The sequence below is a fragment of the Falco biarmicus genome, chromosome 3 (genome assembly GCF_023638135.1).
Source record: "Falco biarmicus isolate bFalBia1 chromosome 3, bFalBia1.pri, whole genome shotgun sequence".
NCBI lineage: Eukaryota > Metazoa > Chordata > Aves > Falconiformes > Falconidae > Falco > Falco biarmicus.
In genome coordinates, this window is record NC_079290.1 from 89,403,177 (window position 1) to 89,427,801 (window position 24,625).

Sequence of the window (24,625 nt, forward strand, 5' to 3'; positions counted from 1 at the left end):
TGAAAAATTAGTTTAGAAATGAAAAAGCATGAACTGCCAACTTGCCTTAAGAGTTTTGCTTACCAGCTTTGCTGACCTGATTTCAATACATTTGCTTATTTAAACATATATTCACTCTAACATTGCAGCGTAAATATTCGTATTAAAAATATGAACAACCAAAAGAGCTTCTCAACCATTCATATATTTTAATTAGTTTATTTAAATATCTATAAAACTTTCCTACTTCAAAAAAAACCTCAAAAAGCAACAAACAAGTGTATTATCTCTGCCATCGTTATTCATATAAGAGCTCCTTCTCTCCTGACTACACAGGGCCACTCTTCAAGTGGAAGTGAAGAGCAATGGCAAGATTGTTTTTTTGTTTGTTTTACCTTTGTACCATCTAGCATTATCAAAAGCTTACTCTGCTGCTGACACCAACACTACAAAAATGGCATAGTACATAGAACTACAGCTAGCTCTTATGACTCCATCCTGGAAATTCTTGCATTTTTTTTCTTTACTCATACACACCTAAAAATATTATATATGTATAAACATACGTGTACACACACCTTGTACATAAAACAAGATATACACTGGCAAATTCAAGCTGCAGAAAGTTACTTCTGAAAACCTGTAGGACTAGTTCTGCAGCTGTGAGCAAAGGACATTCCAGTAGTTCATTCAAACACTGTCTGTGGCTTTCCAAACATAAGACTTAGAGCAACTTATTTTCATTATTTTTGAGAGTAAAATTATATTTCATCAATAAGAACATTCTCCAAGTCCTTTTCAATTCCTCGCTAATATTAGTAACTTTGTCATAATTGCAAATTCCCAACTTCTGTTCCATCTGCACTGGATGACAAATTACAACTTCCCTGAATAATTAAATTAGCTTAGTCTTTCTTGCCCAGTCTGTACTTTAAAAAGAATACCTCATGATGAAACAGGTAAAAACCATTGCAACATTATACATCTAATATCGCCTATATTTAAGTAGGTGACTCGTGCCATATAAATTTTTAAAAAGCTCTTTCTCTTCTAGAACAAGTCTGTAAGCTTTAAATACATTTGCATAGGGATCAAGCATTTAAAAAGCCCATTTGTTATAACTAAACATTATTTTGAGTAATGCTGACATACTTGATTTTATGCTTTCTCCCCTTTTCCACTGCAATTTGCTTTTTGGTTGGTGTATTTGGTCTCAATATTTTGAAGATTTCCACCACTGCATTATTGTCTTTCATATTAAAACCAAGGCAGCCTGCAAACAACCAAATCCTACAAGGTGCTCAATGTTTATAACTTCCAGTGGGACATGCCCTGGAAACCAACTTGTAGAAAACAGAAAAGTCAAGAGAAAAATATTTCTCCATAAGCCTCCGCTTAAAGTAGTTTGGGAGTCCATTCTCCACACACACACACAGAAACTGCATGTTTGAACTCAAAAAAATTCACCTTTCTCAGCCCCAGTGGGTGGAGAAATAACACTTATTTCAAGGGGTAATTCTGAATAGAAGTCTCCATTTCCCTTCAGTAACTTCAGAAAAAACTTAAGGAGAAAGGGGCCACCATGCAGAGTCAGCCTTTGGAACCCATCAGTTCCAAATATGCACTTACATAAATGACTGGTTATGCAACATAGATGCATTTAAAACAAGAAATTGCCCTCTCCAGATCCTGCCCTTTTTGTATGTGCAAAAATTTCATCATGTACTTGTAGAAATCAAGAGCTAAACAGAAGTTTGCAAATTCCTTTTCACTAGCTATAAATGCAAAAAACAAAGGCAATGCTTAAGTTATTTTATTCTTTTTTGGAACAACAGACTATAAAAGGAAGAAGCAAGGTGTGTACATTCGTCTGCAGAATAACATCATATTCTTCACATGAAAATAATGAATAATGTACCTGGTATTCTTTTCAGTAAGCATATTTTTGTCTTTCTACAGGTTAGAAGCAAATCCAGACCTACCACTGGAGCAAAGGTAGGTATATGCCTACATGCACAATAAATGTCTCTAGAAGTCTCTTGGGATAACTGAAATTTTTGTAAGACCTGCAGTGCAAGTGATCAAGTACATCCAAGCTGTGGCAACGCAGTGCATTTCTCAAGTTTGTACAACTGGCAGTATTATGGATAAAGTCAGTAACGTTAGGAAGACAAACCAGCCAGTAGTTTATTTTTTTCTTATCTTACCTGTAGTAAGCATCTATCTCGAAAAGTGTAGCCTATCAATTTGTCCAAATGCATCAGGCACTGATGGTAGCGGACATGGTGGGTGAGGACAGGAAGCATCATCGCATGCTGAAAACCAACAGCAACATGGAAAAGCATTTAACTTCAGTGTGCAGAGTTCTCAGCTGACTAAGCTATAAATACAAACATTTCCCATTTGTCACAACACTGAGTTTTACTGTTTTGGTTTAAATGAGGAACAACAACAACAACAAGATAATCATAGTTTCTCAACTTTTATCATCAGAGCACTTAATTAAATCCGATTTGTCCACCTGCGTAACCACCGTCAGGACACAGCCCCACACAGACTAAATAAATAAATAAATAAACCCAGTATTCTAGTTAAGTATTCTGAATGAGGTAAAAAATGTCTGTCTCCAGTAACACCAAATTTCAGTAACCTGGGACTGAATATGATGCTATATGTTTGTATATTCTCATTTAACACCCTGCAGCCTTAAGTTAGTACCAAAGATGAAGAAAGACCATTTCCCTCTGCCTCATAACATTAGGGAAGAAACACTTCATACCACTTCAACCAGCTTTCACCCAACAACAGCAGCTACTTCATTTTCGAGCACAGTTATTAGTACCTTGCTTCATTTCCTTCCAAGGAAAATTAAGGGCCTTTTGAAATGCTGTAGCCTGGCATTTCCTTGCTTAATATGCTAAAAAATATCAGAAAGGTTGTTTTGATTATCTAGGAAACCGATACTGTTTTTCTGTTGGGGAAAATGTCGATAAAAAATTTCAATAAAACTATGTTGCACCAATGAAAATCTTCCTGTTTTAGTGTTTTACAGCAGGAATTCTACACTAATACGGGCTTTGGATGGATATGGGTTGAAATAAGCAAATAGTACAGTTTATTAGTACAGTGGTACAGCAAGTACATCAACATCTAAAATCTTGCATAAGTGTGAAAAGTAAGTGCTACAGGAGAACTGTCATTATTGCATGTAATCATTTTTATAACACTGATCTCAAACGTCAGTTCTTCTAATCATTCCTATTAGTGACATGGCATGAATATATTCAAAAGAATGACATGTTTTTAACAGAATCAAAATGTGAGGGCTATCACTATTAATTTCAGGAAGGGGAAGGTGCATAATTACAGAATATGAGCGTACAGTGTAGAGGGATACAAGAAAGTCAAGCATATAAAGCAGATTATGTATAATTCACAGAATAAACGATGTTATGGATTTCTGCATGTCTGTTAAAGAAAGAACAGCAAAAAACACAAACCGGTGAAAGTTACAAGACTGAAAAGTTAAACAGAAAGTATTGCCATTGGTTATTCTTAAGTAAAAGACTGAAATTTTTGAGAACTGAACACACAGATGGAAGGTTGTCCTGCTTTCAGCTAGGATAGAGTTAATTTTCTTCTTAGTAGCTGGTGCAGTGCTGTGTTTTGGCTCTGATGTGAGAACAATGTTGATAGCACACTCATGGTTTTAGTTGTTGCTGGGTGATGTTCACACTAAGTCAAGGACTTTCCAGCTTCTCAGGCCCTGCCAGCGAGAGGGCTGGAGTGGCACGGGAAACTGGGAGGGGACACAGCCAGGACATCTAGCCAAACTAGCCCAGTGGATATTCCATACCATAGAACATCATGCTGGTAAATAAACTGAGGGGGTTGGCCAGGGCCTGGGAATCATTGCCCAGGGACTGGCTGGGCATCGGTCAGCAGGTGGTGAGCAGTTGTGCATCACTTATTTTCTTTCCTCCTTTACCTTTGGATTTCTTCCTTTCCCCCCACCCTTTTTCATTGTACCTGTTATTATTATTATTATTGCGTTTTTTTTAATTTTTCTTTCAACTATTAAATTGTTCTTATCTCAACCCTAGAGTTTACATTCCTTTCCGATTCTCTAAGCAGCTGCATGGTACTTAATTACTAGCCAAGATTAAACCACAAAGGTAATCACAGAGTCATAGAATTGTTTTGGTTGTAAAAGATCTTTAAGATCATCAAGTCCAACCGTTAACTCAGCACTGCCAAGTCCATCACTAAACCATGTCCTTAAGCACCATGTCTACACATCTTTTAAATACCTCCAAGGAAGGTGACTCCACCACTTCCCTGGGCAGCCTGTTCCAGTGCTTGACAATTCTTTCAGTGAATAAACTTTTCCTAATATCCAGTCTAAAAATCCCCTGGCACAGCTTGAGGCCATTTTCTTGTCTTATCGCTTGCTATCTGGGAGAAGAGACCAACAAACACCTTGCTACAACCTCCGTTCAGGTAGTTGTAACCAGTGATAAGGTCCCCCCGAGCCTCCTTTTCTCCACGCTTAACTGCAGTTCCTTCAGCTGCTCCTCAGAGGACTTGTGGACCCTTCTCTAGACACACTCCAGCACCTTAAAGTCTTCTAGTGCGGGTCCCAAAACTGAGCACAGGATTCCAGGTGCAGCCTCACCAGTGCTGAGTACAGGGGGTCGAACACTGCCCTGATCCTGCTGGCCGTGCTATTTCTGACCAGGACGCTACTGGCCTTTTTGGCCATCTGGGCACACTGCCTGCTCACAGGACAGGCTGTCGACCAACAGCCAGTCCTCTTCCACCGGATGGGAGTAATTAGTTAAGAGCAAGACAAAGATGCCTGGATCACTGAATGGCAGAAAAATGCAAAACTACACCAAGCAAAATGATTAAGTGAAATTTTATTTTGTTACCATGTCACTCTATTTAGAGTTTCCTTAAGGTAATTTACAAATTTTCCAGGGGAACATCCCTCTTACCTCCATTAAACTGTACAGGTGTGCTTCCTATACCTTCCTTCATAGAAGGAATTATTTTTAAAAACAACCAAACAAAACCCCCCCCAAAACAACCCCAGATCTGTTTCATAGGACAACTCTGCTTTCCTGCCTGCATGTTCCAGTGCCTTAGGCATAAAGAGTCCCTGAAGCAAGGTTTAATATCCTTTATAGCAATACATGTGGCCCTAAGTTTGAAGACTGAAATATAAAGTTTTAGATTATTATCAGCTGTGGTGCAGTGAATGAAGAATTGACATCTCCCTGGGAGCACGCAGGTCTTTAATTTGAGTCTTGCAGTTATATTGACAAAGTGCTGCTTTCATGGCACTAAGTACTTGATTGATTCAATTAATGTGCATCATGTTGGATTATAGCTATTTGATGCTTCTGATGTTTTATGTATTTATCTCTTTACGAGAAAATAAAATATGCTTGAAAAATTGTATTAGGCTAAAGAACAGCTAATGATTAAAAAAAAGTGTCCTGAAACCATATGGCCACAGGAGTTTTCACAACCTTGAAACTTGCATCTGGTTACAAACAAGTAAACCCTTTTCTTTGTTTAAATATATATGATTTTAACAATGCTGCATGTTCTTTTTCCTGCTGCAGCTGGCATGGCAAGGCAGGGACTCCCTCAGGTGCCCACAGCTACTGCCACCATCCCCCAGGCTAGCAGCCTGTTCCTCACCTGAAGCTGCAAAGATGAACCAAGTGAGCTGAAGTATTTTGAAATGTGTAATTTCTCTCCTTACCCTGAACACTTAACACTGCTGTTGAGGGCAGACCAACAACAATACAGGCAACGAAGAAGGGGGTTGTGTGGGGGTACCTTCTCAGCATGGCCTCATCCCGCCAGACTGCATAGTAAGTGCTGTCCAGCTCTGTGGGCAAGCAGTGCACTTCAACTACTGGGTAACTTCAAGTAAGCCTGGCACAACACAGCCATTTGACATTTCTGGAACACTTCACTCACCCTTTTACCTCCTGCTCCAAGTGGTTCATTTGCGAGACTGCACAGACCAGCGTCATTACTGCTACGTGGAACTTAGAACAACTCTAAGCTATCCGAGTGACTTAAAAGAGATTCAAACTTTTAAACTGTAACACTTTTAAAAGCATTAATTTTAAATCACTGCACTTTAGCTCTGCCCACAGAGTAGACTGATGTGTGTTTGGTTTTAGTCTTCTTTAATCTGGGAAAACGATGTAGCTACAGCAGTAATCTTAAATTTTACAAACATACAGTTTGCCTACTCTTGGACTCTCAAAGAAATCAAATCAAAGGACCTTCATACAAGAACTGGCTGACTTGCATGTTATGGCTGCAGCTGGGCACAAAACCATGAAATAACTTTACTTTCATCATTCTTTGGTGTTTTGCTGTCCTTCAACAACGAAATTAAACAGCAATATCCAAGAAGACATTAAGGGATGAATCACAGCAGATATTACGAGTAACACAGAACTGTTTCAAAGCTCCTAAATTAGAAATTTACACTCTTTACTTAACCTGTAAAAAGAGATACAGTTCACAACAAAAAATTAGAAAAGGGCTGTAATTTTTCTTGGCTTGAGAGAAGACACTGTTCCACTGTTCTCTTTCTTTTACTTCAGAAACAATAGTGGAACGACAATAAATGTTTCAGACAGATGAAAAGCAATTTTAGTTATTAGCATTTCCTCTCCTGTTAGAATTTCCCCTTTGGCCTTACCAGATTTCTAAAGTAACAATGGGATTTCTACCTATAACTTTGCCTAGCAACCCTCAAAGTCTATATTTCATACTGTTAATTTTAAGCATTTAATGCTTAAATAACATCTCCAAAACAACAGTTAAAAAAAACGATGCAAATATACCTCCAGTATATTTATTTGGCTGTTATAACTACTTGAATTTTACTAATACGTTATTATATAAAAATTGCACTTATTTTTATCATATCACAAATCTGGTGGCTGTCAACTGCTCCAGGACAGATCTGGCAGAGATCTGTACCTTGGGGGTGTCAGGCACATAAAACAGAGTATCTGAAAGACATCTCCCTACTGATGGTCACCTGTTTTAATCCCGAAGTTTGGTGTGGGTTTTTGTTTCTTTCTTTCTTTCTTTATTCCAGGTTAAAAGATACTTCTTCATGCTTCACTGTAAAATTTGGGTTTTGACAAAATATCTAAATAGAAAAATGTATTAAAATAAGAACATCTAAAGCCAACTCAATTGATGGATGAAGAAGTCGTTGGAATTCCATGCTAGACTCAACATTTGGGTAACCTCCAGCCTCAAGCTGGCCATTCCTAACCCCTCTCCTTGTGCTAATCAACCCAGTGGCAAGAAAACTAAAATTCTGAGATAACTTTTTCTGTGTGTGGAGGGGGGACAAGACACTAGAATAGTTCTCTAAATCAACAGATCTTATTGAGGTATTCACTTCACTTTGGTTCTTCAGCCTAGAATCACAACAAACCCTCGTACGAGGTAACTGGCAACTATCAAGAAAGAAAATATGTCAGTCATTTTTTCAGTTTAGTCACCTGGCAGACATCAGAGCGTATCCCTGTCTTCCAGAATCCCTGGCTACTCAACTCAACAGTCACTTCACGTCTCATCGTGTTCTTCTGACGAATTTTCTGCAGCGCTTCCTAAACAGGGAGAGAATGGAAGTCCTGTGAAGAATTTCTACGACAAAGCACTACCAATGCACACATGCGTGTGTTCACAATACCCTTTAAGGTTTGCTTTTGGTGAGCAGTTTCTAAGACAATCCAAGTCTTATAACTGCTAGCCATAGACTGGCAGATGTGCTGAAGTACAGTGTAGATAGAGGGTTTTGGTAAACCAAGAAGAGAACACAGGTGAACACATTTTTTATTGAAAATGACAGAACAAACCAGTCTGACTCATACATCCAAGATGATACATAAGCAAGTTAAGATCCTTAGAATGAAAGCACCTTCTTTACCCCTCTGTGCAAAACAACCTCTTCATTCTAGGCTGTCACCACGAGTACTCCTGGTTTGAAGCATTCAGTAGGAGTAAAACAAACTAAGTAAAAGAAAGGCTTTGTTTTGTGATCTCAGCTACTTCATAATAGCTCCTGTTCAACATTGTCAGTGCTCCCAGTCTGGGTAAAGGGTAAGCATTCACTAGTCTTGGAGCCTATTATGACGAAATCTGCTGATATTTTTTCAATTAAAGATTAAAAAAATAAAACCTGTTTTGCCTTGACCACTGGCTGTTTAGTGTCGTGTAAACAGTTTATTTGCCTCTAGAAACTATGGAAGGGACAGATTCATTAAAAGCAAGTATTTTTCTGTAAAAATGGAATGAAAGAAAACCAGCTAAAATAAATCATTCCTGGATCAGGATCTCCTGGTTCAAATACTACAAAGCCCCCAGGGTATGCAATCTCCCCACATGGCATGTGCTACTGGTAAAGATTCCCTCAACACTCTTCCTTCTTCAAAACACAAAACTTTTCAAAGCTGCAACCCATCCTCCCTCTCCTCTTTTTCACTACAGGGCACTTGCTCAAAGCTGTCTCTTCCCTGCTGCCAGTCTAAAGCCTGTAAGCATCTCTGGGCAGGACTGAGCTCTGTCTTCTGTTCTGCAGAGACTCAGAGTGGTTCCAAGAGGCACATCTATCCAGACACAGATTCATCAAACCTCAGACATCTCAATACTGAGGTGTCTAAGGTAGGAGGCTAGTTAGCCCTGGCGCCTTTTATATTCAATGAAGGGGGATAAATGGCTTCCAAAAATGTATTTTATTTCTCTCTCCACTGACTTCAAAGTGAGTCTTCAGGTCCCAATTTATGCACCTGCTGCAAATGCTCAAAGCTAGGTTAGAGGAACCTTGTCACAAATAACAACATCATACAATCTCATAGTAGTGAATGACTGATGGCAAAGGGAACAGAGATGCTTGCAGCATTGCACCCCTTATGCATTGCCCAAAATTTGCATTTTGAGGCTGTGTCATTGGGCATTTTCTGAGACAGCTGCTACAGTGTTTGCTAGATTTAACTGTACTTTTAGGCTAACTGGCTCAGGAGCACTCCACTGTTACTCATAATACATGACTGATAATCTTTAAAAGCCCATGTACCAGTCAGGTGCAGCCCTGCTGTTCCTTCTAAGTTACTATCACTTCCACTGGCAAAATGCATAGGTTATCCTCACATAAAGCTTCTGCTTCAGCCCCATACGCGCCTCTGATGGCAAACTACTTGTGATAAACCCATTATCCTAGATAATATGGTCTAGCAACAAAAATCAGCACACCACACATTAAGTGATAAATAAACAAGGAGCATTTTATCTTTTGAAGCAAAACGTAATCACCCACCTGCATCCAATCCACTACAATTTTACAAATAAGTCATCCATTAGCCCTTAATGAAAAGATGCCCATAAAACAATAGTTGTCCCTTCTACTTGCTCAGAGTGTAGAAAGCTGTAGCAAACAAAATTATCTCCTATAGGGACAAAATATTTTTTTCTGTTAAGTCACAACATTGTTGTTTTTTCCCATTTACAAGTAAGCAAGCTAAGGGCTTATTTAACATCAGCGTAAATAAAACATTAACTAAGACTCTTGCTCCTGCAACAGCATACTATGCTTTGCAGTAATAATAAAAATCAGATGCAATGTCAAATGTATCAAACATTTACTGCAACCAAAGCTACACAATTAGCAAACTGGGGAAGACTCAGGAACTGGATGCAGTGATCCTCATGGGTTCTTTCCAGCTGAGGTTATTCTATGACTCTATGAAACATCAGTTTTTCTAATCAATAAATAAAAATACAACACCACTTAATTAAATTCCATCCGGTACAAAAGATGTTAATTTCTCCTCTAGGTATTCTTTACATCAGCTGTCCAATTAAGAGTGCCTGGTAGACATGCACCAGACAAGTTCAAAGCTTTAGTCCAATATCTTAAAAAATAGATACCTGAGAGCAGGCTGCTTTAGACTATATTTAGGTGACTTTAGTTTTCTGATTTTAATTCCCAGTTGGCTGAGCATCTGCACTTAGGAAATGCTTATAGCTCATCACTTCAGGGGAAAAAAAAAAGTGAGAAAAGACAAAAATTCAACAAATACCTCATTTATCATTGCAGATTACTGAAAATAACAACAACCAGATGACTTCAGCTCAAAGATCTTAAAGAACATCACTAAGACTGCCTAAAAATTACAATTTAAAATCATGCACAAGTGTGGCAGTTTTCATCTTAGAAGAGAAATGTTTAAAATTATGAGCCAGTTAAAAGTGCACTCTGAAATAAAAAATCCTTCTCTATGCTAATTCTTGAAATCATTAATGGCAATGGCTATAAAAAAGTTATGGTTCTATAACAATCATTTCTAGACTTGGGTAAAAAAACTTGCAGTAGTTTGACAGCTGAAAAAAAGAAAAACGCATCCATTCACTAACAAGCAAAGATAAAAATAAAATCAGTGTTAACAGCCTGAAATGAAAATCTGTTGTAAAGGATTTCTATTGTTTCCATAAACAGGGTGGTCATACGGCTTTATTTCATCCTGAATTAACCATGCTTATTTATCTGTTATAGGACAGCCCAGCATACCTCTCTTTGTGATAATTTCTGTTTATCAGCCTGTTTGACTTTGGGACTATTAGCCAACAGGTGACGCAGCTTCACATAACTCTTCCACAGCTTTTGGTACCTGAAGGACAAAATCAGAAAACAAACATTTTGGTCAATAGAACAGAAGTCTCACTGTTTCTCCTTATGAATGCACCAGCTGCTAATAATGTACCCATATACACACAGATTGTCTACAAGCATCTTCTTGCTGCAGAAAAAATCTCAGAGCATCTTCCAAGAGAGTCAACAGTGTCTCTGCAGTCGTTCCAGCTGGGTGGACATAGCAGCAGACAGGAGGCATTAGTGTGCACTGAGGTGAACAGAAAAGCTCAGAGTAGAATCCAGGACTCCCAAATACCCACCCATCCTCTCCAAAGGGCCACCTCTGCAGGCTGAGAAGACTTGCCCACAGCAATGACAACTCAATTCAGGCAAGTGAGAACTCCCTCTTCTCCACAGGGTTTACTTATCACTAACTGAAAAGCAGTTGTAACTTTTCCCAAGAAGTGTCTGTTCTTACACTGGCCGAAACATTTTAGTGAAGCACCCGAGAAAGAGCATAAGTCATGTGCAACACAAAGTCATTCTGTGAACAGTGGAATAAAGCGTCATTCCCTACGGGTTTGTGATGAATGGAAACAGCAAGTCAAGTTTTCTCTATGGTTACCATACACTTAAGGTTTCTGGTTCTCTCCAACTGTCAAGCCCTTTCCTATTCTGGGGCTGTTGAATTACACATGAACCTCAATAACAGAACTTTTTCTTCAGTGGGAGTCCCTCTGCAGCCTAGCACAGATTTTCACAAAACCTGTGAAGAACTTAATCCATTTGCAGACAACATCCCACCATTCCGTTCAGCTGCAATTCACCAATGGGTTCAAAAGTTACTATGGCAGGACAGCAACCAACAGAATCGTGACACAGACCTTGTGTCCTTAGGAAATGATACTATCTTCAAAATAGTATCACCTCTGTAGAGATTTTTCAAGAAAACCCATAAACCCAGGCTTTTTAATAGGAAACAAGGAATTAGAGGACTGTGGGAGGAAGTTTACCCAAGTGGTTTATTTTCTTCTATATATTTACATTATAAAAGAAGATCCTCTTCAGCACCAGCTTAGAACAGTGGTTTTAGTAGGAAGCTACCACATTAGTAGCAAAGCTGTAAACAAAGCAGCAGCTCTTTTACTATTTCATAATCGTCCCAGCATCCTGGGTTCACAGGCACACATTTTTTTATTGGCATTTTCTCCATAGCTATTGCTCTGCAGCATTCTTAAATATATACTCTGTCTCTAGAGATGCTGGTATCTTTTGAGTCTATAAACACATCTGAAAGGGTCAATCCATAGATTTTTTTATGCTCTGTTCTCCGCATTTCTGCAGTCTGCAGAATAGCACATCTATTTCTGACAAATCCCCATCCAAAGAAGAAAAACAAGTTAATGAACAAATCAACCAACCAGAAAACAAACAAATGGCACAAGGAGGTTTCAACCCAAAAAGAACCACCTGAAACTATGATCTACAATGTATGTTTTACTACTAGTATTAATATGGGTAGAACAAGCTCTGTTACTGCGTTTAAGTTTGAAAATTATTAAACAAATTACAATAACAAAAATTCTGTATTAGAACACCATAAAGAAAAGACACATCTTTTCTGGGCATTGCTTATCTCACACATACCAGAGTTAAGCCAGAGTTAAGGCACAACAGAGGTCTTCCACACAAACTGCTTTGTTACTTTGATAAAAAGAACCACCCCTAAATTCTGGAAGCATCTCTGGAAAAACAAATAAACAAAAAACCCCAACAACAACAACATGAAAATTTTAGAGTTAAAATCAAAAAAAAAATGTGAGAAGAATATGTTTTGTATCTTTATACTGGTTTTGATACCCGGTACTAGAACTTTACAAACATTAAGAAATTCAGCATCAAAATAAAGGTAGTTCTTAAATATTCTTTCTATGGATGAGAAAACTAGAAGATTCACATGGCACCAAGGCCCACCAGCAACAGATGGGAATGACCTGTCTTAGAGGGGGAAAAGGACACTAGGTCTGGAGTTAGCAGGGCTCACAGAGAGCTTTAAACTAGATTTGAAGGGTGAAGGGAATAAAACCAGGCTTGTTAGAGGCTGGGGGCAGCACACGAGTGTTGGATGTGAGATCAATAGCACAGCTGACGTGCACCTATGCCAATACCCAAAGCATGGGCAACAAACAGGAGCAGCTGGAAGCCATCATGCAGCAGAAAGACAATGACATAGTCACTGTCACAGAAACATGGTAAGATAACTCGCATGACTGGAGTGCTGCAATGGACGGCTATAAACTCTTCAGAAGGGATAGGCAAGGAAGGAGAGGCGATGGCATAGCTCTGTGTGTCAGGGAGTGTTTTGACTGCCTAGAGCTGAATGATGGTGACAGTAGGGTTGAGTGTTTATGGCTAAGAGATGGTGACAGTAGGGTTGAGTGTTTATGGCTAAGAGATGGTAACAGTAGGGTTGAGTGTTTATGGCTAAGACTATTTATGGGAGGGTCAACAAGGCAGATATTCTGGTGGGAGTCTGTTATAGACTACCCAACTGGGATGATGAGACAGATGAAATATTTTACAAGCAGCTGGGAAAAGTCTCAAGATTGCTAGCCCTTGTTCTCATGGGGGAATTCAACTTACTGGAGGGCCACTGAAAATATAACACAGCAGAGAGGAAACAGCCTAGAAGGTTCCTTGAGTGTGTGTAAGATATCTTCCTGACACAGCTGGTAAGTGAGCCAACCAGTGGAGGTGCCCCACTGGACCTGCTGTTTACAAGCAAAGAAGGACTGGTGGGTGATGCAGTCTGAGGACATCTTGGGCATAGCAATCATAAGATAAGAGTTTTTTGATTCTCAGAGAAGTAAGGAGGTGGGTCAGCAGAACTGCTATCTTGGAGTTCTGGAGGCCTAACTTTGGCCTGTTTAAGAGCCTGGTTGACAGAGTCCCTTGGGAGACAGTCCTGAAGGGCCAAGGAGCCCAGGAAGGTTGCACACTCCAAGGAGGAAGTCTTAAAGGAGCAGGAGCATGAGCAGGTCATCCCCATGTGCTTAAGACAAGCCGACAGGGGAGAAGACCAGCCTGGCTGAACAGAGTGCTTTGGCTGGAACTCAGGCAGAAAACGTGAGTTCACCACCTTTGGAAGAAGGGGCAGACAATCCTGGAGAACTATAAAGATGTCACAAGGTTATGCAAAGCAAAGATTAAAGAGGCGAAAGCCCAACTAGAACTCAAGCTGGCCACTACCATAAAAGATAACAACAAATGTTTTTACAAATACATTAGAAACACAAGAAGGGCCAAAGATAATCTGCAACCTTTATTGGATGCAGCAGGTAACACTGCAACAAAGGATGAGGAAAAGGCTGAGGTACTTAATGCTTTCTTTACTTCAGCTTTCAATAGCAAGACCAGCTCCTCTCTGGGTACTCAGCCCCCCGAGCTGGAAGACAGGGATGAGGAAGAGCAGAATGAAGTCCCCACAGTCCAGGAGGAAACTGTTAGTGACCTAGTGCTCCACTTAGACATGCACAAGTCTATGGGGCTGGACTGGATCCACTCACAGGTACTGAGGGAGCTGGTGGAGGAGCTCACCAAGCCACTCTCCATCATTTTTCAACAGTCCTGGCAAACTGGAGAGGTCTCCGAAACTGGAGGTTAGCCAATGTAACGACCATCTTCAAGGGGCAGGAAGGAGAATATGGGAAACTACAGGCTTGTCAGCCTGACCTCGGTGCCATGGAAGGTTATGGAGCAGATCACCCTGGAGGTATTTAAAAAATATGCATAGATACAGTGCTTAGTGACATGGTTTAGTGATGGACTTGGCAGTCCTGGGTTAACGGATGGACCTGATGATCTCAAAGGTCTTTTCCAACCCAAATGATTCTATGATTCTATGAAGATGAGAAGGATTAAAAGTCATGCTCAAAGCCAGAAGAAAATATGTTATTAATTGGATAAGCATGGACTCTTCCCTCTTCCCACCATACGACATTCAAAATTCTCAGCACCTAGTTCTAGAAGAATATGTTCTAGAAGAATATGAGTGTTTGGGCCTCAAAACTGCAGGTGAAATTCAATGTCCTTAAAAGACACTGGAGGAAAATGCATGAGGAAAAAGACAATGTTAACTAGATATGCACAAGAGATGAGCTCTATACTGTCTGGCATCATTCAGAAAACAGATCTCCAACTCACTGGAAGAGTTCCCTGGAATTGTGAGAAATGAAAAATTGTGAACAAAATCCAGCAATCATTATTATGCTACTACACCAGTCCACAGTGAAACAGTATTTCTTGTTCTGCCTGAAGTTCTGATTTCCTCTCCACTCCTTCACTACATTCCTCCCAATACCTATAATGATATAAAAGGTACAGAGAAAATCAGCTTGGACACTGCTGTGTAGACTTGATCCTTCAAGGCATAGAAAGGGACAACTAAGTAGGATATGGCAGAGTGCAAGAAAGTAAATGTCACGAAGAAAGCAAGCAGAAAATGGCTATATTCTTCATCATTAGATGTAAGACCTGAAAAGCATTTAATTAAACGATCAAGCAGCAGCTCTGAAGCAAAAGTCAGTCCTTTTTCATATGATGCACAACAGTACTGTCAGTAGTTTTATGCTACAACTACGGTCAGTAGCATAAAAAGATTCAAACAGTGATTTGAGAAATTTAGAGAAGGAAAGTCCATTCAGGGCTGTTAAAACAAAATGATCTACACACATCCTATAGCTCAGAAGTCCATATGCTACAGACCTTTGGAAGCATGGATAAGTATTTCTTCCCCTCTGCCTTCCTGTTAGGCTATTCTCTCTCCAAAAACCCCGCAACTGACCTCTCAGAGAAATAACACTGAGCTTGAGGAACCTTTGGTCTGACCTAGAAGAGCTGTTCTCAGGTTGAGGAATTTCATGCTGCACATGCACGTTTACTTCAGCAGATCCTGAATTATGCCAGAGAAAAGAAGTTATACCTTATATTCTCTGATTTACAAGAGCTTGTGTCCATTGTCATAAGCACTAAGCTTCCTAGCAGACTCAATTAAGCACATGAACAAGCCCTATTTAAGCCACAAATTACAACAGTAATGAGATTCTGAATGAAAGATGGAATGAAAGTATCTTACTGAGGATCTCCAGCATAACTGAGTTGAGCAGGTCGTATCCCAAAGTGGACAATAATGGGGAAAGTAATTACATCAGGATTGAACTGTTCCCGGTCCAGTTGATCAATACGAACTGAGCTGGGTTTCTAGGAGAAAAAACAAAATACACCTAATTGATAACAGCTCCATGAAAAATTTATTGCCTCTAGCTCATACTGTCCAGGAACTACGAAGCAGCTCTATTTCAAGCTCATACTGTCCAGGAACTACGAAGCAGCTCTATTCCAAGCTTATTAAAATACACATAAAACTAAACACTAATATGATAAAAAAAAATATTTGAAGTGACTGAAACAAAGTTAATTGACTTAGCTCTTAGTGAAAAAGGGAAATATTTTTATTTTCATTTTACAAGTCGGGAAATTTAGTTTGATTATTTTCATGAAAAGTGGCTTTCTTTGGTTGAACATCACACTGGAAATAAAATCAGGATTAGCATTCTGGCATCCAAGCTCCCACACACCCGAGTAGTTTGCTAGGATCAGGTAACCTCTCTAATTTTAGCTCTGCTTCTGATTTCCCAAAGCAAGTGAAGCCATTATTATATCCATTCAATCACACCAACCAAACAGCATTAAAAAAATCTGTCATGCTACTCTTGCAAAAGGCTCCTAGGCTGATGTGTACAATGAGGAATACAGTCTCATATAATGAGGAAATTTCTGTCTTTTTTACACTTCAAAACAGAAGTTCTTTTTCCAGTTAAAAAGGACAGCACAGAAGGAGGCAACTTTTGCTTCACTCTAAAAACACTGAAAATGAGTAATTCCACATCACTGCAGAATACATGCTGCTTACAGAGCTCTCGATCACTTATCTAACATATTTAAAGACTCAGCTGAAGATGCACAGTTTGTCTTCAAGTAAACACTTTCTCCATTACCTGGCAAGCTGCTTTGTAATGTGCCTGCTTACTCCCTGCTTTGCAATCAGCTGGATGAAGCCAATATTTTGTTTGTCTAAGGTTTCAGAAATAGGGAATTACTTCTAGTTACCTGCATCTCAGAACTTCTAATTTAGCATTGTGAATTTCTCAAAGATGAGTTTCATAGACAGAGAAACAGCTTCCACCATTCTCTTCACAAAACAATAAAAACTGTGTCAAGAACAAAGCTTTCAGCCTTCAAATCACCTTGGTAGAACTGCTCACAAGAATCATTTTCTGCATGGATAAGCAAAGCCCATTCTATAAATCAAGGTAAGCCTCACCAGGTGGTCACATTTCCAATCTATTCTAGAAAAAACAAAAATTTACTTAAAACTTTGACATTCAGATAGAGAAACATTTTCCAAGGGAAAAATGCTCATCAGTTTCCCTTTGAACATGATGACTGAACATAAAGTTACATCTCCCCAGCCAAAAAAACCAAAGAAAAATGAAAAAATTAAAAGTTAGTTAGGTCATGCTTCTAGGCTTTAAAAAAAAAAAAAAAAAAAGGAAGAGAAAAACACTCACCCACAGCACTTCCAACAAAAAGGGATTAGGACGACAAAAACTAATGAAAAAATGGGGAGGGATTTGTAGCAGGCAGAATGATGCTCCCAAATTTCAGGACTTTAAGCTCTGGTTTAAAGTTTATCTGGTTTTGTGAGGTTTGCACAAAGCCAAGTCGAAAAGCTTTTATTTTCACAGTTTTTCATTGGTTCTCCCCTTCCATAACATTAAAAATTAGGAACTTCTCCCGTCCCCACTCCCCTCAAAAAAGCAGCCTTGCTATGCAACAAGTCCTCTGAAAACCAAGGTGGCAAAATGTGATAACAGAATATGAAACAATAATTATACTCAATACGCCAATTATAATCAATATATATTTAAAAATTACAGATAATATTTTCTTATTAAAATGTTCCATACTTTAGACACTGAAATGGAAGAAATCTGATCCTTACAAGTGCGAAAGGGAGAAAAGCTTTCAACACACCTATAGCGGGGCCTGTGTAAAATGCGTGGCCTCAGGATCACTCAAAATCAGACTCTTCCTCTTTATTTACATGACACTGCCTTTGAGTTTTGTCACTGTTACACAGACGTTCACAGATGTCTGAAAACAACCAGGACAAAAGAACTCCTTCTTTAAGACTCAGTCACCATTGTTCCTTCACTGACAGTTATGAGAGGGGTGTAGCTAGGCCATGCTTTTTTCCTTCAGCACAGTGAACAATAGCTTCCCCTCTGGTGCCGCTTCTGAAGGTTAAATGAACAAACAGCACCATACAGAAACGTACAGTACAAACTGCACACCAGCAGACAGGACACAATCAAATTAGATGTTATTCTTCCAGATTTTTATCCCTGTATTCTTCTAAAAGTGCTGTGAGTGACCATGTAATAATCACAATCTCGCTTTTAAAAATCTCATCAACACTAAAGAAATTCTAACAGAACAGAGGCCCATTATCTTTGTTTTCTACTCCAAAACCCATCAATCAAGGCTTTGCTGATATTAGAAGACATGATGACACTGTTTGCAGATGTAGTGCAAAAATATGTTAAAATACATATATATTTAAGTGGGATTTATACGCCTATCAAAGTTTTTTCCCTTCTCCAGCAAGCATATATACACCTAACTTAAAATTAAAATACATATAAAAAACCTAGATCTGCTCACAAAAGGAATTATTTCTGAAGGGATGTTGTGTAGGAAAGCAGCAAAATAAAATTTAGTGGTTTTACTTTGTAGTGTCAAGTGGATAAAATTGAAGAACTGTCATTTTCTAAAACAGTTTCACATTGTAACAGAACTGTTTTATCTCCTAATGTTACAAAATGCACAGAAAAATACTTTCATACTGGTTTTCACTTACTTTCATACTCAATAGAATATGCTGCAATGAACAGAAAAAATCCTCAAACTAAGAAGAAAGTCATTGCAATCTTGAGAGAAAAAACATGTTCTAGTTATGGCATTATAACATGACATTTCAAAGTGTTGCAGATTTCTTTTATGCTTACATATTTTGATGTCCACATGCATCTCTAAAAACGTTGTCTTGTAGCATGCAAAGCTTGTCTAGTAAAAATCACACAAAACCTCAAAATTAACACTACCACTCACAAAATGCACCCCCTTGTGCATACATTTACAGTTTAGTGACACAAGGAAGGAGCATATATGCGTTTGTTCATGCTAATCAAAAAATCAAGTTTTCAGCTAGCTGAAATCAGCTTATCTTCAGCGACGCCACTGAAGTTACCTCAACGTATACCATTCAGATGCTGAAGACTGTTGCACTAGCATGTACCTTGTATCACAGAAACCACAGGTGACAAAGTTACACAGTTAAGGCTGTCTAACGATTTCTATTATGAGATTCTGGTTTAGCACTGTTTTAACTGTCTCAGTTTTTCATAGTGAGAGTTCATGTGTATTCTGTATTTCAGGTTCCCAAAGATGATCTTATTTTCCTTTTGGTTTAGAAAGTTTTAGCCAGAACTAAAACACTTAGAATGAAATCAAGGGAAAAATAAATTACCCTGTCCAAGTTATGATTAGCTTATAATGCAGTTTACTAAATTTAATGCTGTCATACTTAAAAGTATGAACTTGAAAAATATATTTAGGAAGTCATCCTAGCTGCAGTTTGGTAACAAGTTTTTTAGTTAGCAAACAATCTCCCCTTAGGCATGATACCTAGGCACATTTTTTCTGCAGAAGCTGAGAAGTTGAGCTATAAGTAAAGGAGGAAAAGCAAAGAAGGAAAATGAAGTCAGAGATAGAGAGGTATTACAACTGAGAAAGCTGCATGGCAGTCTAAAATATTAAGTCCAAAACATTCCTATACTACTGAGATACCACCATGCAATATTGACCAAACCATGCAAGCAGAACTCTGCAGCTTTTAGTGGACATTTACTTGTATGACCCACATTTTGTAAGTGCAAAAGTTAAAAAAAGAAGTGGGCTAAAATCACATAAATACTGGAGTTGAAAGGAGCTGTGTTCAGAGAACATATGCCTTAAAATACTAATTGTTCCAAAATAATAAGGCCATAGGGGTTTCAAGCACACCACTGAAAATTAATGGATGCATTCATTAACATACACAAGATTCCTCAGTGTGAGTGAGAGCAACAGAGAAACAGTGTGGGAAAACCCCACAGAGGCAGAAAACACCTTTTCCGTATTCAGGGCAGAATCTGCATGGAAGACACTAAGTAGAGCTAGGGGGTAAAAAGAGGAAGATGAAAGAAAATAACAAATAGTTACTAATTCTCTGGTTCTGTGTCAGGGAAAAGAGAATGAGATCACACAACACAAAGACTGCCTAAGAAAATAAGCAAGCAGAGGAGCAAACTATGGTTTCACATACATAAAATATAGCCATTCCTTTTACACACACATTGAAACAGTGCTCATCTGGAAACATGCCCTCCAGTAGAGCGGCGGAGGGTGTAGTTCTTCCCAGGGTTGGAAGAAGTCAATGAACTGTTCCTATGGCAATCTGCAACTGTTAGTGGTCATCTGTTCCCTTTCCAATTCAGCCTGGAGCAAACTCCCTGAAGCAAGACATATTTGTGTCATTGGGTTGTTGATAATCAGAATTATTTGCTCTACCATGCCAGGGCTGGTAACGATCATCCCTTTGCATTCTTCTGCGTATTTCTGCCATTCCAGCTCTTCCCACTGAAGCATGTTGGCAATCTCCTCTTCAGGCACCAGGGCTTTATTGCATCGTAACAAGTAGAGAAGAATCTGATGCATTGAGAGTACTTCTTTTCCTCCATCTTAAAAGAATAAATAAATAAAATGCATTTCAGATATTCACTCCTAAAGCATGAGCAAGACAGAAAATATGCAGAACACATAAAATATATGGATAAGCAAAATAAAATGCAAAATGCTTAAGCGACTTGACAAATATGAAGGCAAATATTTTATTGATGAATACTGCACTTGCATAAACACTTTGCTAAACTGGAAGCAATAACAGTTATGGTAGCAAGTGTAACAGTTTCATCATACTGTAAAGTTGAAGTTTCTAACTTGCCTGAAAAAACTTTAAAATGAGTAGGCAGAACAATCAGTTACACTGTCCAGTTATATCTTCCTTTTCACACTTCTATAATTCTTTTTTACAACAGTAGTTAAAAAGCCTTTAGGCATTCTCACAGCTTTTTTTTTTTTAAAGAGCACTCAAAATTTTATGGGATACTTCTGGATGAATGTAGCAAGTTATCCTTGCATTTCAAACTCATCTGCATGCTTACATGCTGTACCTGCAGACTAAAGAGTCTCATGCTGTTTTCTATCACTAAAATCAAGGACACGTGAAAACAGCTAAATACTTCAAAGACCCCAGGAAACATGCATAGCAAAGGCTGCTTGTAACAAAGGAAGGCAGTATAATAAATATCTGACTGGCTTCAGGTAGCCAGTTACAGGTGTGAAGACACAAACAGGAAATATGAGTGACAGTCCTGACAGACCACCACTCACAGACACTGACTATTCAAACTAAGTACGTCCATTTATACAAGTAAAAAGATAAGACAGATTACTATAGTGCTTTAATTTTGAAACACATCTCTCTGACTCCTTCCAACAAAAGGGTATTAATCTGTAGGTATAGAGGCATCCAAGTTTCATCCCTACAGAGCAAAAGTGTTGATTTCCCTTCCCCAGGGAGCAGGGCCAAACTGGTCCTGCTCCCGAGTACGTTCTCTCTCATTACACATACAATAAAAAGGAATGGAATAAAAAAACCAGAAGTAAAGCCTTAGAGCAGCATGGGGGATGATGCCACACCACAAGAAATGTGATCCCAGGCACACAGGAATAGCCTCACAGAACTGCTCTGTTAACAGTAGTGCCGCCTAAGATGATGCTGTCTACAAAACACACGAGGGAACAAGCACCTCTCTTACTTCAGCTGCGATTACAGCTTTATGGTACAGAAAAAATGAAAGGGAATGACATAACTTGGCCTCTTAGAACAATTAACCTCATTCAAACTCCAAGAGGGAATCTTAAATAGGGAAAATACACCCTAAACCTCACTGGAAACGGAAATTACTTCTAAATAGCTACAGGGGCAGATTTTTAAAAGTGAAAAGTTTTCCTTCAAATTAAAGGGTTTAATTTGAAGTTTACAAAACTTGTGTCTTTGTCAACACCCAGATTATGCTGTTACGGAAGAGGTAGCCCATGTCCAACGATCACTAAAAGAAATACCACAGTGCAGCCATACTGTCATGGTTTAACCCCAGCCGGCAACTAAGTACCATGCAGCCCCGCACTCACTCCTCCCCTGGGTGGGATGGGGAGAGGAATTAGAAACAAGTAAAACTTACAGGTTGAGATAAAAACAATTTAACAATTGAAATAAAGTAAAAGATAATTATAATAATAACAACAACAACTGTAATGAAAAGGGGGGGAAGAGAAAGGACTAAAGCCCAAGACAAGTTATGCACAATACAACTGCTCATCACCAGTTGACTGATGACGCCCAGTTTATGTACTGACCATGACATTCTATGGTATGGAATATCCCTTTGGCCAGTTTGGATGAGCTGTCCTGGCTGTGCTCCCTCCCAGCTTCTTGTGCATCTCCTCACTAGCAGAACATGGGTAACTTGAGAAGTCCTTGACTTCAGGCAAGCATTACTTAGCAACAACTAAAACATTAGTGTGTTATCAAGTTACTCTTATCCTAAAACAAAAACACAGCACTCTACCAGCTACTAGGAAGAAAATTAACTCTATCCTAGCTGAAACTTACTGAAGACCATGTGCAGGAAGGGTACAGCTTGCTAAAAATAGCATTTTTTTTCCTGACCTTTCCTGGGTCAGAACAGGCAATACTTGGGACCTCATATATTGGGGGTTTTTTTGTAGTCTTTTACTTTCTTGCATTTATAATCACAAAAATCCTTGACAATGAATACAATACAGCAACTACTCCACATGCTATGCATCTCTGGCACTCAGTAAACCCAGTATAATTAGCTCAAAGCTCAGAGCTACACCAAGGCCTGTCCCCAAGTAATCCTGACATCCCAACCCCCACATTTTTAGACCATGTTAGAAAAATAAGAAAGAAAAATAGAGGGGATGGAAAAATCAGTAATTCATTTATATCTTTAAAGAGACAGCTGATGGATGTGTGGAGATCTGTTGCACCAATATGTCTTCTTTGATTAGACATATAGAAACACTGTTCTGCAAACATACCTGAAGGAAATAGATTCCTACTCTCTGGAAATTAAATATCTCCAAGGATATCTCAAAAAAATAATCAATACAAAATGTAAACTTGATTAAAAAAAGTATCTGTCAAAGACATTAAAAGGCAACTATATATCCAGAAATATCAGGAAAAAGACATTTTTTATAAAGAGTTAGAAGGCTGGGGACCTTAAAGAGGAAGCACACAGGAATACAGAGACTTATCTCTCCCTATCAGTAAACAAGCCAACAGTACAGAAACGACTGACTTCTAAAACAAAATAAAACAAAACAGAACATAAAACCCCCGAACTAACAGAAAAACAGCCTCAAGCTACAAAAACCAAGCAGGTCAAACTTGTTCTCATTTTGTGCTGAGGTCAAGTTAATCAGCCACATGTGGCTTGATGGCTTATTTTGTAAATTGCTTCTGTAAAACCAAATCAATGTTTGCTAGCAAGCCTCAGAGCTCTGCTTCTGATTGAACAGTGTTGTGTATCCAGGAAGGAACAAAAATTACAAATATAGTCATCTAGCCATCAGTACTCTCCACAGTAGTGAGCCAAACCTCATTTAGCTACAGCTGTAATTAATATCCCAACTAAGTTTCAAAGCCCAGAGCACAGTGTACCTCCAGGCCACAGCCCTCTTGATGAAGATTGTTCCATGTCTCATCTGTAACCTCAATACAGCAGCTGAAATGGATCCTTCTGTCCACACAACCCTTCTGGAACAATCACTGGCAGGATCTCAGCAGGAGACGTTTTCAACAGAGCCATGACATTTTTATCAACTGAAAGTCTGTCCTAGTATCTTAGGATGTGTTAAATGCCTACGTAAGCTGTTCATTCAAAATGAGTGTAATGTTTCACACTGAAGCTCGTCCTTGGCTAGCAGGCTAGGGTTGAATTGCATTGGAATGGTGCTTTTTGACTTTCACTGTTTGCTGCAAGGTCTAAGCTTGCATTAAGATAAAGAAAAACAATCAGAACAACATGTGCTCAGGGGTGCCAATCATGCTGACCCTCAAAACTGTACATCAAGAATTTTAATATAATGACACAGTATCCTGAAGAGCAGAGGGGACAGGAAGTTCAGTTTCACGTGTGAGGTTAGGTAATAACACTCTTCAAATGCTACAGCTCCATCACAGGGCAGGACAAGGATGACCCAGCACTGCCTGAAGTCACCACGAAAGATACAAAAGCTGGACATGAGACTTGGCCTGCCCATCTGAATCCCGGTGCTGAGTAAACCATCCACACTGCCAGCAAGCACCAAAGACTTCAGGTGGAAGCACCAGATCTCTACGCTGACTGAACTACTTGACTTGCGGTAAGTTTTCGGGGGGTGGGCATTTTTTGGGGGGTTGGGGTTTTTCAAATGTTATTTCCATAAAGCTACACAATACAAACATTACCTGGAAGAAATCTCACAAATCGTGGCATAAAGTGAAATCTGGGGCAGCAAATAGAATCATTTTCAATCGAAGGACCTTAAATATGAACAAAAAAAAAAAAGGGAGTAAATTTATGAACAGCAACATATTGGCAAAAGAAGAAAAAAGGTAACCCTGCTGCAGAGAAAATCAATATACAGTGATTACATTTGATAGGGCCT

General features: G+C 39.0%; 1 protein-coding gene across 2 annotated transcripts in view; it reads right to left on the reverse strand.

The window, feature by feature from the left end:
* DROSHA (drosha ribonuclease III) overlaps nt 1-24,625 on the reverse strand; it is a 75,014-nt gene that overhangs the window by 26,918 nt on the left and 23,471 nt on the right. For both annotated transcript variants that reach the window (XM_056331675.1, XM_056331676.1), the window contains 6 exons: nt 24,426-24,500; nt 20,393-20,562; nt 15,795-15,919; nt 10,598-10,697; nt 7,533-7,640; nt 2,187-2,294 (listed from right to left, as the gene is read on the reverse strand). In XM_056331675.1, the coding sequence (XP_056187650.1) occupies nt 2,187-2,294; nt 7,533-7,640; nt 10,598-10,697; nt 15,795-15,919; nt 20,393-20,562; nt 24,426-24,500 (686 nt within the window). The remainder of the gene's footprint in view (nt 1-2,186; nt 2,295-7,532; nt 7,641-10,597; nt 10,698-15,794; nt 15,920-20,392; nt 20,563-24,425; nt 24,501-24,625) is intronic.